General features: G+C 38.7%; 2 protein-coding genes across 5 annotated transcripts in view; one reads left to right on the top strand and one right to left on the bottom strand.

Annotated features, from left to right (window-relative positions):
- The window catches only part of sytl5 (synaptotagmin-like 5), a 190,344-nt gene extending 185,405 nt beyond the window's left edge, over window positions 1–4,939 (top strand). For all 3 annotated transcript variants that reach the window (XM_073045563.1, XM_073045565.1, XM_073045564.1), the window contains 2 exons: window positions 816–1,024; window positions 2,679–4,939. In XM_073045563.1, the coding sequence (XP_072901664.1) occupies window positions 816–1,024; window positions 2,679–2,821 (352 nt within the window). In that variant the 3' untranslated portion in view covers window positions 2,822–4,939. The remainder of the gene's footprint in view (window positions 1–815; window positions 1,025–2,678) is intronic.
- An 8,705-nt stretch (window positions 4,940–13,644) lies between these two features.
- Window positions 13,645–14,968, bottom strand: part of srpx (sushi-repeat containing protein X-linked) — a 77,744-nt gene continuing 76,420 nt past the window's right edge. For both annotated transcript variants that reach the window (XM_073045567.1, XM_073045568.1), the window contains one exon: window positions 13,645–14,300. In XM_073045567.1, coding sequence (XP_072901668.1) covers window positions 14,123–14,300 — 178 coding nt within the window. In that variant the 3' untranslated portion in view covers window positions 13,645–14,122. The remainder of the gene's footprint in view (window positions 14,301–14,968) is intronic.

Raw genomic sequence — 14,968 nt, 5'->3', positions numbered from 1 at the left:
GCCTTCAGAGCAGAAATTCCTCTATCTACACCTTAAATGAGTGATCACTTATTTTAAAAATGTGTCTCAGGTCCTGTTTCATTCTCAAACAGAAATATCTCAACACTTAGCTTGTCAGGATTTCTTAGAATACTGCATAAGACCAACAGCCACTAAGTTTAGAAGAATAAGCTCAACATTTTCTTGTGAAACCCCTTTCATTCCGGGAATCATTATTTTAAACCTCTTAAGTGTCTCGAATGCAAATAATAATCAGATAAAAAGTGCACACAGTACAACTCATTGCTTTCAGTAACAGCCTATACTTGTTTTCCAACATTGTTTGTCTTGCCATACTAAAACATTGTTTCATAAACAACGTTGTGCAACAGCACTGTGCAGACATCAAAGAATTTGTGTATCCTTCAAGTTAGTGTGAACCTGGGATTGCCAAAACTCCAATGCCAGGAAATTTACTATCGTCTGTTTTAGGAAGAAAACTATCAGCAACAATTTAACATCATGAGGAAATCTGCAGATGCTGGAAATTCAAACAACACACACAAGTTGCTGGTGGAACACAGCTGCCTGGCCTGCTGTCGATGTTTCGGGCGGAGACATTGACAGTGCTTCTTCCTATAGATGCTGCCTGGCCTGCTGTGTTCCACCAGCATTTTGTGTGTGTAATTTAACATCATAACTACTTTCCTAGCACTTTTATCTAAAGATACAAAAGACGTTGACCAGTCAGTAGGTTCAAAAATGTAATAATTGTTGAGGGATTTTCTATTTTGCTGAACTTAAATACTAATTTCTTGTTTTCTTTTTTGAATCAGATATTTACTTCCTGATGACAACAAAGCTTCTAAGAACAAGACACATATTGTTAAAAAGAGTGTAAACCCCCAGTGGAACCATATCTTCACTTATACTGGCTTACACCTCAGTGATCTACAAAATGTGTCTATCGAACTAACCATATGGGATAAAGAGTCACTTTCCAGCAATGTTTTCCTTGGCGGCATTCGACTTGGTCATGGCAATGGTAACTACCTTTTTAATAGTAATGATCTCTACCTTGTTATCTTTTAATTTTCTTCAATAACTAGTAGGAATAGTAAACTGAAGTCATTCGTAGTTGTAAGGTTACAACTTCTGCATATCGTACAGGGTCAGTAACCTTCACTGCAAATGCAATTGATTATCTTGTAAAATTTCACCGTGGTTTAAAATGAATATACTATTTCATTAATTTCATTCCTGTTTTGTGCTATGAACTAAATGTTTCCCAACACTTGCTAAATCATCAGTGGAAAAGAATTTTGACTGAACCTGTTTGACTTCTCAAAGGGATACCAAGGAGTCTCCAGTATCCCCCTGGGTTGAAACAGACACATCTCTGGCCAGTCTTCAGCTTGCTTCTGACTTCTGCACCCACATGCTGAAATACACGGTCTCCTGTTGCACAGAGTCCAATGGAGATGCCCAAACATTGAAATGCTTGGACAGGTGTACTTCACATTTAGCCCTTCAGCTTTTCACCAGCCTTAAGTAAAAGTAAACCACTTCACACTCAGGATGAGCTGTTTTTTTTAAATCACTGCTAATGGGTTAGAGTCATGCAGCAGGCTAATAGGTCCTTCAGCCAATCAGCAAGAATCCTAAGTTCCAGTACTTGGCCCACACTTTTTCTATGCCTTAATGATTCAATTGCTTGCCTAGATTGTCATGCGTCTCTCTTTTCTCCCTAAACCCTTATAGGCAGTGCATTCCAGATTCCAACCACCCTCCAGATTAAAAGACAAGGCCTCTTCCTCAGATGCCTTCGACCACTGGGGATGTTCATGATTCAACAATCAATCTTCTCATAGCCCTCAGCTCCTAAAAAACTCAAACCCAGTCTATCCACTCTCTCTTCCTAACTCAAAGGCTTCATGTCAAGACAATATTGTGGTCTGCACTTACTCCAGAGCCATCATGTCCTTCCTGTAGCACAGTGATCAGACCAGCTATGGCAGTACCTCAAGCTGTGGCCTGATAATGAGGCGGTACCTTGGATTTGTTTAAGAATTGCTTATCTCTTGAGATTGAACTGTTCTCCTACATCTTTGTTTTGATGTCTGTGAGCAGTTTAAAAAGCTCTTTGACAGTCGCAGACTTCAGGGCTGGGCCTCGAATCCACCAGATGAATCACTGTTAAGGTGGGGGCGGAATAATAGTTTCACAAGGCACAAAACGCAAGTGAGGGTGAGATACAGGCCGGATAATTATGAACTCCCATTGAGTCTACAGCCAGGCTGTGGGTACCTTCGTTTTGGTTGAAGTCCTTCCCAGTAATGTTGGTGATATGAGGTAAAGATGAAAACAGCAGGATATTGATTACTGAAATGAATAGAGTAAGAAATTGCTGGGAACACCTAATCTTTCTCAATAAAACATTCTGATGACTGCTTACAATTCAATCAGTAATTAACCTGCCTAGTCAGTATTGCTGGAACAAAATTACCCCAGGAAACACCCAAATTCCAAAAGGACAAGTTGATGCAGGCTTTGCATTTAAAAGGAAGCCCATATCTCTATCATGATCTACTTAGCCGTCTGCTCAGATGATCTACTGGCATATTTTGTTGGTAAGATTTGAGGACATTACTAGCATCGTTCCAAAATATTTATGCTGTCATATATTTGTTGTTCAACAGGTCATAGCTATGGGATTGCAGTTGATTGGAATGATGCCCAGGGGGAAGAACAACACATCTGGCTTCAAATGATAGCAAACCCAGGTGTCTGGGCAGAGAGCACAATAATGCTGAGAGCCAGCATGGGGAAGCGCAAATTTTGAACCTGCACATGCAATGTAAAATTAAATATATTATCAAGCTGCAGTTTTTAAAGATAAAAATATTGAGTTATATATGTGAAAGAAAATATTTATAGCTGTATTTTCACTTTTTAATTTGTGTAAATAACATTTCCTTGGGTTTTTGAATAGTTCAGTTTTGTAAAAAAAAATTAATTAAGGTCACCTTTACTAGCACAGCATTTGGAAAAATGAATATTCTGTCTCGCCTCTGTGTCCAGCTCTAGCTTAATAAACAGTAATTGTTGAAGGTTTGATGACCTTTCAATAGAGCAACCAAGTTCCTAGTTTTAGTCCTAGATAGCTCCACCAAAGAGCCTGTGAGTGAAACTTGGTTAGCAGTTTCAATGATAACTGGAGACAGATGGTTTTCCCTGTAGCAGCCGTGGGTTAAGATAACCACCACCACAGATGTGAAAATACAATGTACAGAGGAAGACTCTCCCTGCCCTCTTGTAACAAAGCCTATTGTTATTTCTCCTGTGTGCAATCGATTGGTCGTATTAAAAATGTTATTTATTTCCCTCTCGGGTTTCCTATACTACACAATTTCTTGTTGGGAGGCATTAGGGTTAGGATGATGCAAGGCGAGGAGGAGGAGGACCTTCACGAACCAATGTCTACCTTTGCCTTTCTCCCACCTGACACCATTTATTCTCAACAGGCCTTTGAACCTACTAACAAGTCCTAGTAAATGGTATGATCAACTCCAAAAATTACAGAACCAAGTGTCGGTAAAATTGAACATGCAGCAACTGACAGTCAGCTCGCACGATCAGGGTAAATGAATCCTGAAGGTTATTAAAACATTAATTTTGACTTTATAACTCAAAGATTGTATACTTAGTGTAAATATCACACCAAAGCTATGTTTGATAATCTTTCTGGATTCTAACAGGATACAAAATGACAACAGGAATTAATTCAGCTGCAGTTACAGCAACAGTTGTAGTTACAGTTCTGCATTTACCATTAGTAGAATTAAGAATTTCATCCAGTGTCAACCAAAATATTTTCATGTTTAAAAATATGTTTACTGCATTGGAAGATTGGCATTCTTATTTGGGCTCGAGAGTTGCTGGTCAGAAGTGAAGTTATCACATAGCTAACACCATTTGGTTACAGCGTGCTTGCTTAACATAAGTGCTGTAAGGGAGAAGAACGAGTGTGGAATAGACATTCACTATTTGCAATTTCCATACAACAAGCCTTATGTGAAGTTTTGATGTAATTCTCCAAAGTTAAAGCATCATGTGGCCTCAAAGATGAAATTGATAATACTGACTGAACTATTGAGCCATTGGCAGGGAAAGGTGTGAGATAAAATAAAAGATGTTTCACTAGAGGTATTATAATAATGCTACATCAGTAGGGCCAGTGCAATACTGATAATAATAGTGTAATATTTTATGTTAAAGATTAAAATATTTTTAAACTGGTATTATACATCTATTATGGTTCTACATTATCACAGTTCCTTGTCATCAATATTCTGCAAATCAAATGTGATATTATTCTAATGGCTTAGTATTTAAATTTTCTGTATAAATATTGAAAAGAGAAAATGCTGCAAAAGTAATCATACTGTACACGTCAGCATTGACTGATATTCATCACTGTTGTATGTTACTGCTGGGTCACTGCAGAAGATGTTGCCTAAGACAAAATATAAGTTTTTTCCCACTGGCTCGTGCAAGCAAAGTTATCAGCACAGTAATTTCAGAAAACTAAAGAAACTAGTATTCAAGGTTGCTACTAAATGGTTACTTAATGCAAAACTGCAAATAAATATTAGCCATTCCTGCTTGAAATGTGACATCCTATTCAAACTGAACCTTCTCAAGTCTACTTTAGAAGTTTTATCAATGAGCTCTCTTCTGTTGGAAGGACCATGGTGGAAATGTTAGCTGATTATTTCACAATGTTCACACTTCCGTTCTTCTCAGGAAATTAAACAGCTATGCCAGTGTATTACAAGACCTAGAATACATTCAGACAATGTAAAGTTGTATCACATCAAGTTGCCATAGTCTATGACCATTTCTAATAAGTGTTGAAGTACTCTTCACATAAATATATCAACACATCTTTTATCAATAATATTATTGGAGACACTGTTTACTAGAAACATACCATATCAACAAGAGCAGGGCAGAAATTGGGTATGCTGATTCTCCAAAGTCTTTATCTACAAGGCGCACAGTAGGAAGAGGAAATGTTTGGACAAGCGCTGCTCCAACGATACTAGGAAAAGTCAATACTGCGCTGTAGCAAGTGGTCTTGTGGTCACCCATTCACTAGCCTAAACATCCACTCTCTCCAGCACCACCACACTGCAACTACAGAATGCATCTTCGACAAACGCCACCTGCCAAGGCTACTTAGACAATACCTCCCAAACTGGCATATGGTTTTAAAATGAGAACTACATTATATCTGCACCCTGTGGTCTGATTAATTCAGTGTCTCAGTCTGCTTCACCTGATGACTATACCTTTAAAATAATCAGTATTCTGTAAAGTGTCCTGAATTAATTATAAGAAAGAACATTAATCAGGGCTATTTTTGTGATGTTGCCAAAGGCTCATGGTCAAAGGGTAATTGCAAACATTGACCAGGAAGTAAAGAGGCACAGACTTGAACATTACAATAATCTATCATTTTTGGTCTTTAAAACCGAAGGTTATTTTTTTCCCCCAGATCATTCCACCATTAACAACGTTGCCTTTAGAAGATTGCAAATGATTTTTACACTGTATATGCAGCACACTGCATGCTGATACAAGGGAATTTCATGGCATGTCAGCGCACAATTCAAACCAGTGCCATGATGATGCATTCCAGCTTCAATACCTAAAAGGCCAGAATATACAGGAAGAGTCAATGAAGTCCTGCAGAAGGAAATTTTGAGTTGGGTAAGAAGTTTTTTTTTAAAAAGTTAAGATCGAAACTCTAGAATTGCCACATGCTTGACGCCAAAAATAGGAAGATCGTACAGTTAAATGTGTGGCTGAACAGCTAGTGCAAAAAAGGAAGGCTTCAGATATCTGGATCATTGAACTCTTCTAGGGCAGATCAGACCTGTACAAGGGGAGCAGGTTGCACCTAAACAGCAGGGGCTCTAATACCCTTGCAGAGAGGTTTTCTCATGTTCCTAAGGAAAGTTTAAACTAATAAGCGGGGAGGAAGCATCAACCAGAACAGTAAGAAGCTGGAGGAGTGATTTTGGAGATGGTAAGGGTTAAGTGACATAATTGGAAAATCAAGCAGAGCCAGGATAATGAGCACAAGAAGAATGATGGCCTGTAGTCTATTTATTTTAGTGCAAGGTAAGGCAAATGAGCTTAAAGTCTGGATTAATACATTGAGCTACAATATTGTAGCCAATACAAAATCTTAGTTGGGAGAGCTCAACATCCAGACTATAGCTGTTTCAGATGTTGACTGAGTGGGATATAAAAGTGGTGCGGGAGTGACATTACTCATTAAGGTGAATGTCATGGCTGCACTGAGAGAACGTTTTGGAGAACTCATCAAGTGAGGCCATATGATTAGAACTCACCTATAATGGGATTAGCGCCAGCTGCCGGTGGTGTGGCATCTGCGCCAAACCGAGGCGACTGATCCAGCCGGCTCCTTACACGCTTTCCATTCGCGCTGGGTTGAGCATCAAGCTAGCAACTCAGCCTCGTAAGCAACAGACAAATGCTAAAGAAATGGCAAGGTTGCTGCCTGATGCGCCACAAGGCACAGAGGAACAACTACAATAATGGTATTATACTGTAAACTTCACAAGAGAGACAGCATGTGGTCCATTAGCTCTGAAGGCCAAGCATTCAAAAACAGCTCCTAACTGAAGCACAACCCACATTTAAAATAAAGCTTTAAAACGGAGCAGTCCTTGAATGCTTTCTTGAAAGATTCCATAAACTAAATGATCTCTCAGTATGTCATTAAGCCCATCAACTGAACTGGCAATGCTCAAACAATTTCTTCAATTCAGCTATACAAGCTGAAATGGATTCCCCTTCATTTTGATTCCACTTACAAAACCTGAAGCATTCTGCAATCAACAATGGTTTTAGTTCTAAATTTTCCTGCATTACTTTCTCAATATCAGCAAAGCTCATTTTGGCTAGCATTATGGGGCTACGATTAGCTGAGACAACTGCAACTTGATTGGAGATCCATCCATAATTTGCATGCCACATTCCCTGCATTAGTCAACTGAAAGCGAATTAAGAAAGGTACTGGATCTGCCACAGCAGTGTTCAAGGATAGCACTGGAAAACTCAAACATATCAAGGGTAAAATAGTGCTACATGAAAGTGCCACACCCAAGTTTTGCAAAGTCCATCTGATTTCTTATAAAATATCCAGTAGCCGGTGATAAAGTAGCCAGTGAGCTGGATTGAATGATGGCTGAAGGAATTCTTTCCACCGTTGAGCCAGTGGGCAATGCCAGTGGTCCTAGTAGCAAAGAAGAATGATTATGTCAAGATCTGTGGTGATTTTAAGGTCACCATCGAACAGTACAGAAAGTAGATTGATGCCCTCTGCCCAGGATAGACGATATCTTTGCAAACCTTTCTGAAGAGAGACAATTCAGCAAAGTGGACTTAGTTGAGGCCTTCCGACAGACAGAGATGGAAAAAGAGTAAGGGGTGTTTCTTACCATAAATACAAAGGGCTCTGTCACTATAAGAGGCATAGGGTTATTTTTGAAGCAGCATCTGCACCTGCACCCTGGCCGAAACTATGGACCAGGTACTGCAAGGCACTCAGAGTTATCTAGATGACATCATTGTTATCAGTTATCTCTAAACTCTCAAAACAGTGTTAAAAAGAAGAATTTCAGTTATTCCTGAAAGTAAATAGAATAAGACACAATACATCTGCACCATACTACTCAGCTATAAATGGCTTAGTGAAAGAGTTTGTCACTGTGAGCAATGTCTGCACAGCACACTACACTTACACTGAATCAGAAGCTTGTCAATTTCCTCAATGCAGAATACTGCACAACCAACAACTCACCAGCTACACTGTTCCTGGGTTGTCCCTCGCACACACGCTTGGATCTCCTCAAAGCAATCTCAGAAGGAGCAAACGACTGAGACAAATTGAGGGCCCTTCAAACAAGGAGGTCCAATGTTTCACTTCTGGACAAGCAGTCCATGTGAGGGACTATAAAGATGATCAAAAGTGAGTACTTGGAGAGATTAAAGACAGAACTGGACCACTCTCCTACACAGTGGAGAATGTGACCGATGTCATCTGGAAACAGCACATTGTTCAGCAGAGAAGAGCCAATTGTTAGAAAAGAGTCCAGAGCTGTCAGAACAACTTACTGCGGTCCCAGAGTCAACGCCTACAACCACAGAGGAGGCTCCAGAACCTGAGGCAGTTACATAGCCACAAGTCTTACCTGCCAAGCAGAGCAATTCCCCCTGTCAGGAAAGGTGTTATCCCACAAGAGTACGTCGTCCTCCATAACGAATAAATCTTTAGCCCTGCATGGGACAATTTAAAGTTATCTCTGATGTGGATGTCTATAGTATTGGGGGTGGGGTGTCTGTGTAGGTGTAGGTGTAGCTAAGCAGAGAGCTGTGTAGTGTATTTAATATTTCAGTAATGTTTGAATGATATTGTAAATGTAATGTTTGATCAAGCATTCTAGTTTGTTTATATAATTGTGTAAGTTATATGAATAGCATACATCGTTATGTCATCATGTCACATGTGAGCACCTCACTAAAGACAAGGAAAGTATCCTTGGGTAGACCCGGGTCCTCAGCTTCTATGCTTTTCTTTCAATTAGTTTCTGGAGTTAGAAACCATAGCAACCATGGTGTTGCCTGGATTGAAGAATATTAGCTATAAGGGGAGGTTTGGTAAACTAACATTACTCCCTCTGCAGGCCAAAGAGAGACCTGATGGAAGTATAGAACATTATGAGAGGCATGGAAAAGGCATAGGCTTGGACTCTTTTCTCCCCCCAGAGTGGAAATGTCAAATACTAGAGGAGATAGGTTTAGAGTGAGAGGGGGGAAAGTTCAAAGGAAATGAGAGAAGAAAGTAGTCTTAATGCTGGATGGTAACTGCCTGAAACACACTGCCATGGGAAATGGCAGAAGCAAATACAATGACAATATTTAAGAATTTTTCGATGGACACATGAACAGGCAGGAAGTAGAGAGGATGTGGGCTACATCCAGACAGGAGGGATTAATTTAAATTGGTATCATGGTCAGCACAGACATGATTAGCCAAAGGGCTTGTTCCTGAACTGTCCAATTCTATGTTCTACAGCCATAAACATTTGCCTTCCATTCTAAAGTAAGGAAGTACTTCATAAGAGGATCTATGTGAAATAGAATAATGTGTAGCTTCTATTATTAACTCTGTTGTATTCTGTATAATATGAGGCACCTGCATTCTAATTCACTATCCATATCTGCAAAGAACTCCACATAACCTACGTCACTGAACAAAGTTGAACAAGGTAGAAACAGAAACTGAACATGAAGAGCAATAATAGTGGGCGAGGCAGCATCTCTGAGAAGCAGAGAATACTGACCTTTACCAGCACCCTTTCATGAGTTCTGATTAAAGAGCATTTTGTTAACTATTTCACTATTTTAGCTCCATTGAAGAACTATTAGGTTACCACACGAGTACTTTTTAAATGTAATTTCTGAAACGAATACATGCCAATATATTGAGCAGTTCTAATACAAGCTGTGGGTTAAAGATATAAATAATTAACTTCCAATAATGAAGTGAAAAAGAACATACAGACAGTAAATTTAGAAGTGCTAGACAGCAATTATACCTGAATTTGCAACATTTCCTTGTAATATCAGCCTCAGTGTACACAAACAGCCTGGCTTCCAAGTTAAAATCTCTGCACTCTGCACACTGGCATCTTCATTCTAATCCAAGCAATGCATCATGCCAATTACTCCACTTACAGCTTAGTCCTCTAAATAATGTAATTCTGGTCCAGAATCCGGATTCAGGGCTTCCTGAGTGACCATGAGTCTGATTTGAATACATAATTAGGAATAATATTACGAAAGGAGGAAAATATAATTCAAAAGTAGAAAAGCATGTAGCAAACATCTGTCTAACCAATAGTAATCATGGATCTGTATTTTTCTAGTAAAATTATAAATATATTGATATATTTTATTCTTATTAAATAATGCAATTTCACTCTGCACAAATTATTCATTTTCATTAAAGAAATAAATCTATCAGCTGAATGGGAGTAAAAAGAGCAAGCAGAGTTTTCAATACTAATACTATTGCCCTTAATACATAGCATTCCACAACCAGCTCAGTACTCAATTGATCCATAAGTTCATAAAGAATTTAAATTGTGCTCCGGAGACCTTAAAGCTTGTCAGAGGCTCTCCCTAACAACATAAAAATGAATTTTAAAATCATAAAATGCCCAAGCTGCACATTTGCCTTTTGTCATTCTTACTTTCCTAAGTTATTGTGTGTTATAGATGTGTTAAGTGCACTACTATGCTTTACACCCTGGTCCGAGAAACATTGTCTCATTTGACAGTATAAATGTATATAGTTAAATAACGATGATCTTGACTTGACATGATGAGACTAAAGAAGCCAAGTTGATATTAACTTCATAATAGTGAATTTTCACTTCTGATCAAATTGATTTACAGCTCTTACCTGGGGGATTTGGCTGAGGGGATTTGTGTCATTCATTTTAAAATTTGTTTTCATACCCTTTCTAAAATTGCTCATAACTCAGTGCCAGTCTGAAATGATAGACATTTGCCAAATAAACATTTATTACCAGATAAAGTTGAAAAATATTTTCCTAATTGAGTCACTTTAAGCACATAACACTAAATGAAAATCAAAAAGCTGCAGATGCTGATATAAGAACCAAAAAAAGCTAATGAACAGTCTTCAACCTGAAATACGAACTATCGTTCTTTTCACAGATGCTGCCCATTTTCAGCATTTTCTATTTTGTCTAGAATGGGCCAGACAACAACTTCACAGGGTATGACTACAAAACTAACTAGCAGTTGTGTGCACACATCTGACTTCTCACTCTGTGCCTGAACGTACTACCATGTCCAGAAATGGGTTTGCAACTGCAGAAGCTGAGAAGCAAGACCCCCTTTGTCATGGCCACTCAGCCTCATGGCCAGCCATGGCTGACACGTCTATTACATCCCCATTTCCTTCACTTCATTAAGCAAAGTGAAAACGTTTTTTTCAGTTTGTATGTATGTGATTGACTTCAGTTTAAAAATACATGACCATAAGTCAAAGGAGCAGAATTAAGCCACTCAGTACATCAAATCTGCGCTGCAATCTATCCTTGGCTGATTTATTATCTCTCTCAACCTCATTCTCCTGCCTTCTCCCCATAACCTTTGATGCCCTGACTAAACATGAACCTATCAATCTCTGCTTTAAATATACCCAATGACTTCGCCTCCATAGCCATTTGTGGTAATGAGTTCCACAGATTCACCACACTCTGGTTAAAGAGATTCCTTCTCATCTCTGTTCTAAATGAAAATCCCTTTATTCTGAGGCTGACTTTTAAAATTTCTGTAACTATTTGTCAAATTGTTGTGTATGTTACTGATTATCACAATTCTGACAGTGTGGATGCACTCTGGTTGCTCCTCACAGACCAGTCATTCTGTGAGATAAATTGGGTGAAGGCAAACCTTTGGGAGCCATAGGTTGATCACAGGGCACAGGCCAGCTCCATCAAACACATTCGAGCTCAACACATCTAACATTACATTACTCAGAAACATTCTAATGTACATCCAGAAATGAAAGGGTTACACTGCACTCTTAAATCCAGAGCCTCTGGCAGGAAACAAGCATTATAAAAAACACATACAAAAATTCCCTTCACCCATACAAATGTGGTTAGCCAATGTAAATAAAGGATCTAACACTTGTTCCAGGCTTCATCTTTACCTCAGGCAAAACCAGTTTTAAATATGTATCAACTAAAAGTGAAGTGTATATTATGATCATCTTCTTGATTGCAATTCCAACCAAGGAAGGATATCAGTAAGATTGAAAGGGTGCAGAGAAGATTTACTAGGATGTTGCCAGGTCTTCAGGAGCTGAGTTACAGGGAAAGATTGAACAGGTTAGGACTTTATTCCTTGGAGCATAGGAAAATGAGGGGGGATTTGATAAAGGTTTACAAAATTATGAGGGGTATAGACAGAGTAAATGCAAGTAGGCTCTTCCACTTAGATTAGGAGGGATAAATACGAGAGGACATGGCTTTAGGGTGAAAGGGGGAACATTAGGGGGAACTTCACTCAGAGAGTGGTGGGAGTGTGGAACGAGCTGCCATCTGACGTAGTAAATGCTGGCTCACTCAAGTTTTAAGAATAAATTGGATAGATACATGGATGGGAGAGGTCTGGAGGGTTACGGACTGGGTGAAGGTCAATGGGACTAGCGGAATAAAGTTTCAGCACAGAGGAATGGCCTGTTTTCTGTGCTGTAGTGTTCTATGGTTCCAACCAGAGTTCTCCCATCCTCAGACTCCTGATTCTAATTTTCCTCTGCCACATACATTCCCTCATTGGTGTCAGTACAGCCCAATTTCAGAAGTTGTGTTCACTGTACCACCACCCCATCACCTATACACAGGCATGGACAAGGATAATCCATCCAATCATGTTTGTATGAATGTAATTGCATTTTTCAAATTAATACTGTAGTACAACAAATTTTCAGCATTTTAGTATTATAAATGCTATAATAATGCATTGACAATACTGTGAAATTAACAATGGTTTTAAAATTAATTTTATTGTTTAGTATAAAAATGTAAATGGATCACTATTCCCTCTCCATGTATGATGTTCAATTCAATTTCTTCTACAGATTTTAACCCTAACATATCCTCCCAAGTATAACTGCTACAATTTCTGGACTGAATCCAAACTGGAATTACTTAATCAAGTGACAAGTTGATTCAAACAGATACAAGCTAAAACTTACCATACTTCTGTCAATTAAGGCAGATTCAGCATTTCTCCCATGCAAATATTGTTTTGCATCTGTTTCTAGTTCAACTGGATGAATAAACTGATGCAAAACAGACCATTGCAAAACTTAGAAGCACTACAGTGTCTTATTATTTGGCAATCAAGTGTCATTATGTGACTAAAGCACCTATATATTTAAGATTCAGACCGGCAGGGGGCCTGTTCATTATATTTACTCCCTCTGTCGAATATCCAACATTAAATAAATTATTCTGACCTTAAATCTACATCAAGCTACCTGTCTTAAACACGGTCTGGTGTCTGTCTCAAGCTCACCTTGTGGAATGGAAAGGAGTGTTGCCTGATAATAAACATCTGAAATCTGCAGGTAGATACCACACTGCTCCCAGTACTAAGAGAAGAATGACTTTTGGTGCTTGAAAGCTGGCTCATAATGGTGACCACAGTCATGTCACCTTTAAATTCTTTCAACATCAGATGCCACTTAGTTGTACACACACACCATTCACTCTTAAACCTCACTTTTGCTACACTGCAAGGACAAGCCCATAGATCTATTCTCACTGTTTAAACAACCTCGTCAGCAAAAATATACTTCTGCCAGCTCCAATCTGTCCAGACACATTCGCACACCCCAGTGTAAGTGTGAATTTGCTGCGGGTATTGAGAGTTTTAATTTTAAACCTGAGCAACCCTCTATACACAGAGCAGCTATTTTCTCTAAGGCTGTATTTCAGTATAAAGAACACTTAAACTAAATCCTCACATTCAGAACACTTTAATTAAATGCCTGGGATTGAGCAGGTCAATGTAAAAAGGATTAAGCGTGGCAAAAAAAGTTGGATTAGCTGGTAATGAGAATCAACAGTCATCTCACCATATGGATCATAGTGGCAACACATAATCTACTCTTTCAGAACAAAGTGAAAACCATAAACTAATAATTGTGGCACGTTTTCCAAAACTAGTTAAATCATTCCATGCGCATTGTGTTCAAACTTATCTTCTGTGCTGCAGTTTTATAAGGAAAATGCATAAATTACACCAAGCACAATACTTTACATATTCATGATAATAAACTGATATGCTGCACCTAAGCAAAATTTTCCAGCAATCAAAAGGAATGTTTTACAGCATACTTTCATATATTAATGGCACTTTCAAGGTATAAGTATGTAACTTGAAAATTCATGTAGCAAACTGCAGTTGCTCCAGTGAAGGGTAAAATCAGCTTTTGGAATTAGCACGTCTGACCACTTTCTGCTTGCAATTTGATTTCTTCCTTTCGCAGAGGAAATGTGTCAATCAATGTGAAGAGTTCAGCAGCGGTAACCGGGAAAGGATAGCGTTCCTTATCCCTGCCACGTTTATCGACAAGGACCATGTTGAAGCTTGACTGGGAAATCCGGAGCAGCAACCTGTAAATTAACAGCAAAATAGCTCACAGGACAGCTTGAAGAGCACATAAACAGACCCACAGACAAATTGACTCTCTTCCCTTCTTAACAGCTTTTAAAACCTCTGTCAGCTATCAAATTAGTATCAAGTAACGTTTCTAATTGCCATTTTGCTAAATATTCTGACCACGAAGCAAAAGATTCAAACTAACCAAGATGAGCCAAGTTGTCTTCTTCCAACCAAGATTAATTGATGTAGTTCAATAGTCAGGTTTACTCAGCTACTTAATCTTCAAAATAATAACGCAAAAATCATTTTATAATTCATTATTTTAAGGTAGAGCATTAACACTGCCACAGACTCGATGTTCCAGGCTCAAAGTTTTATGTGTGTTATTGCAATGCTTCTTCTCACCTGAAAAGTTTCAGCAATCCCCATGCTCCTGCCTTCTCCCCATAAACTTTGATGCCATGAGTAATAAAGAATTTATCAAATTCAGATTTAAATACTGTATATTCAATGACTTGGCCTCCACAGCCATCTGTGGCAATGAATTCTACAGATTCATTATACTCTGGCTGAAGAAATTCCTCCACATCTCTGTTCTAAATGGATGCTCCTCTATTCTGAGGCTGTGCCCTCTGATCCTAGACTCACCCACTATAAGAAACATCTTCTCCACATCCAC

This window comes from Hemitrygon akajei, chromosome 5 (genome assembly GCF_048418815.1).
Source record: "Hemitrygon akajei chromosome 5, sHemAka1.3, whole genome shotgun sequence".
In the NCBI taxonomy this organism is placed as follows: Eukaryota; Metazoa; Chordata; class Chondrichthyes; order Myliobatiformes; family Dasyatidae; genus Hemitrygon; species Hemitrygon akajei.
This window is presented reverse-complemented; position numbering and strand designations above follow the sequence as displayed.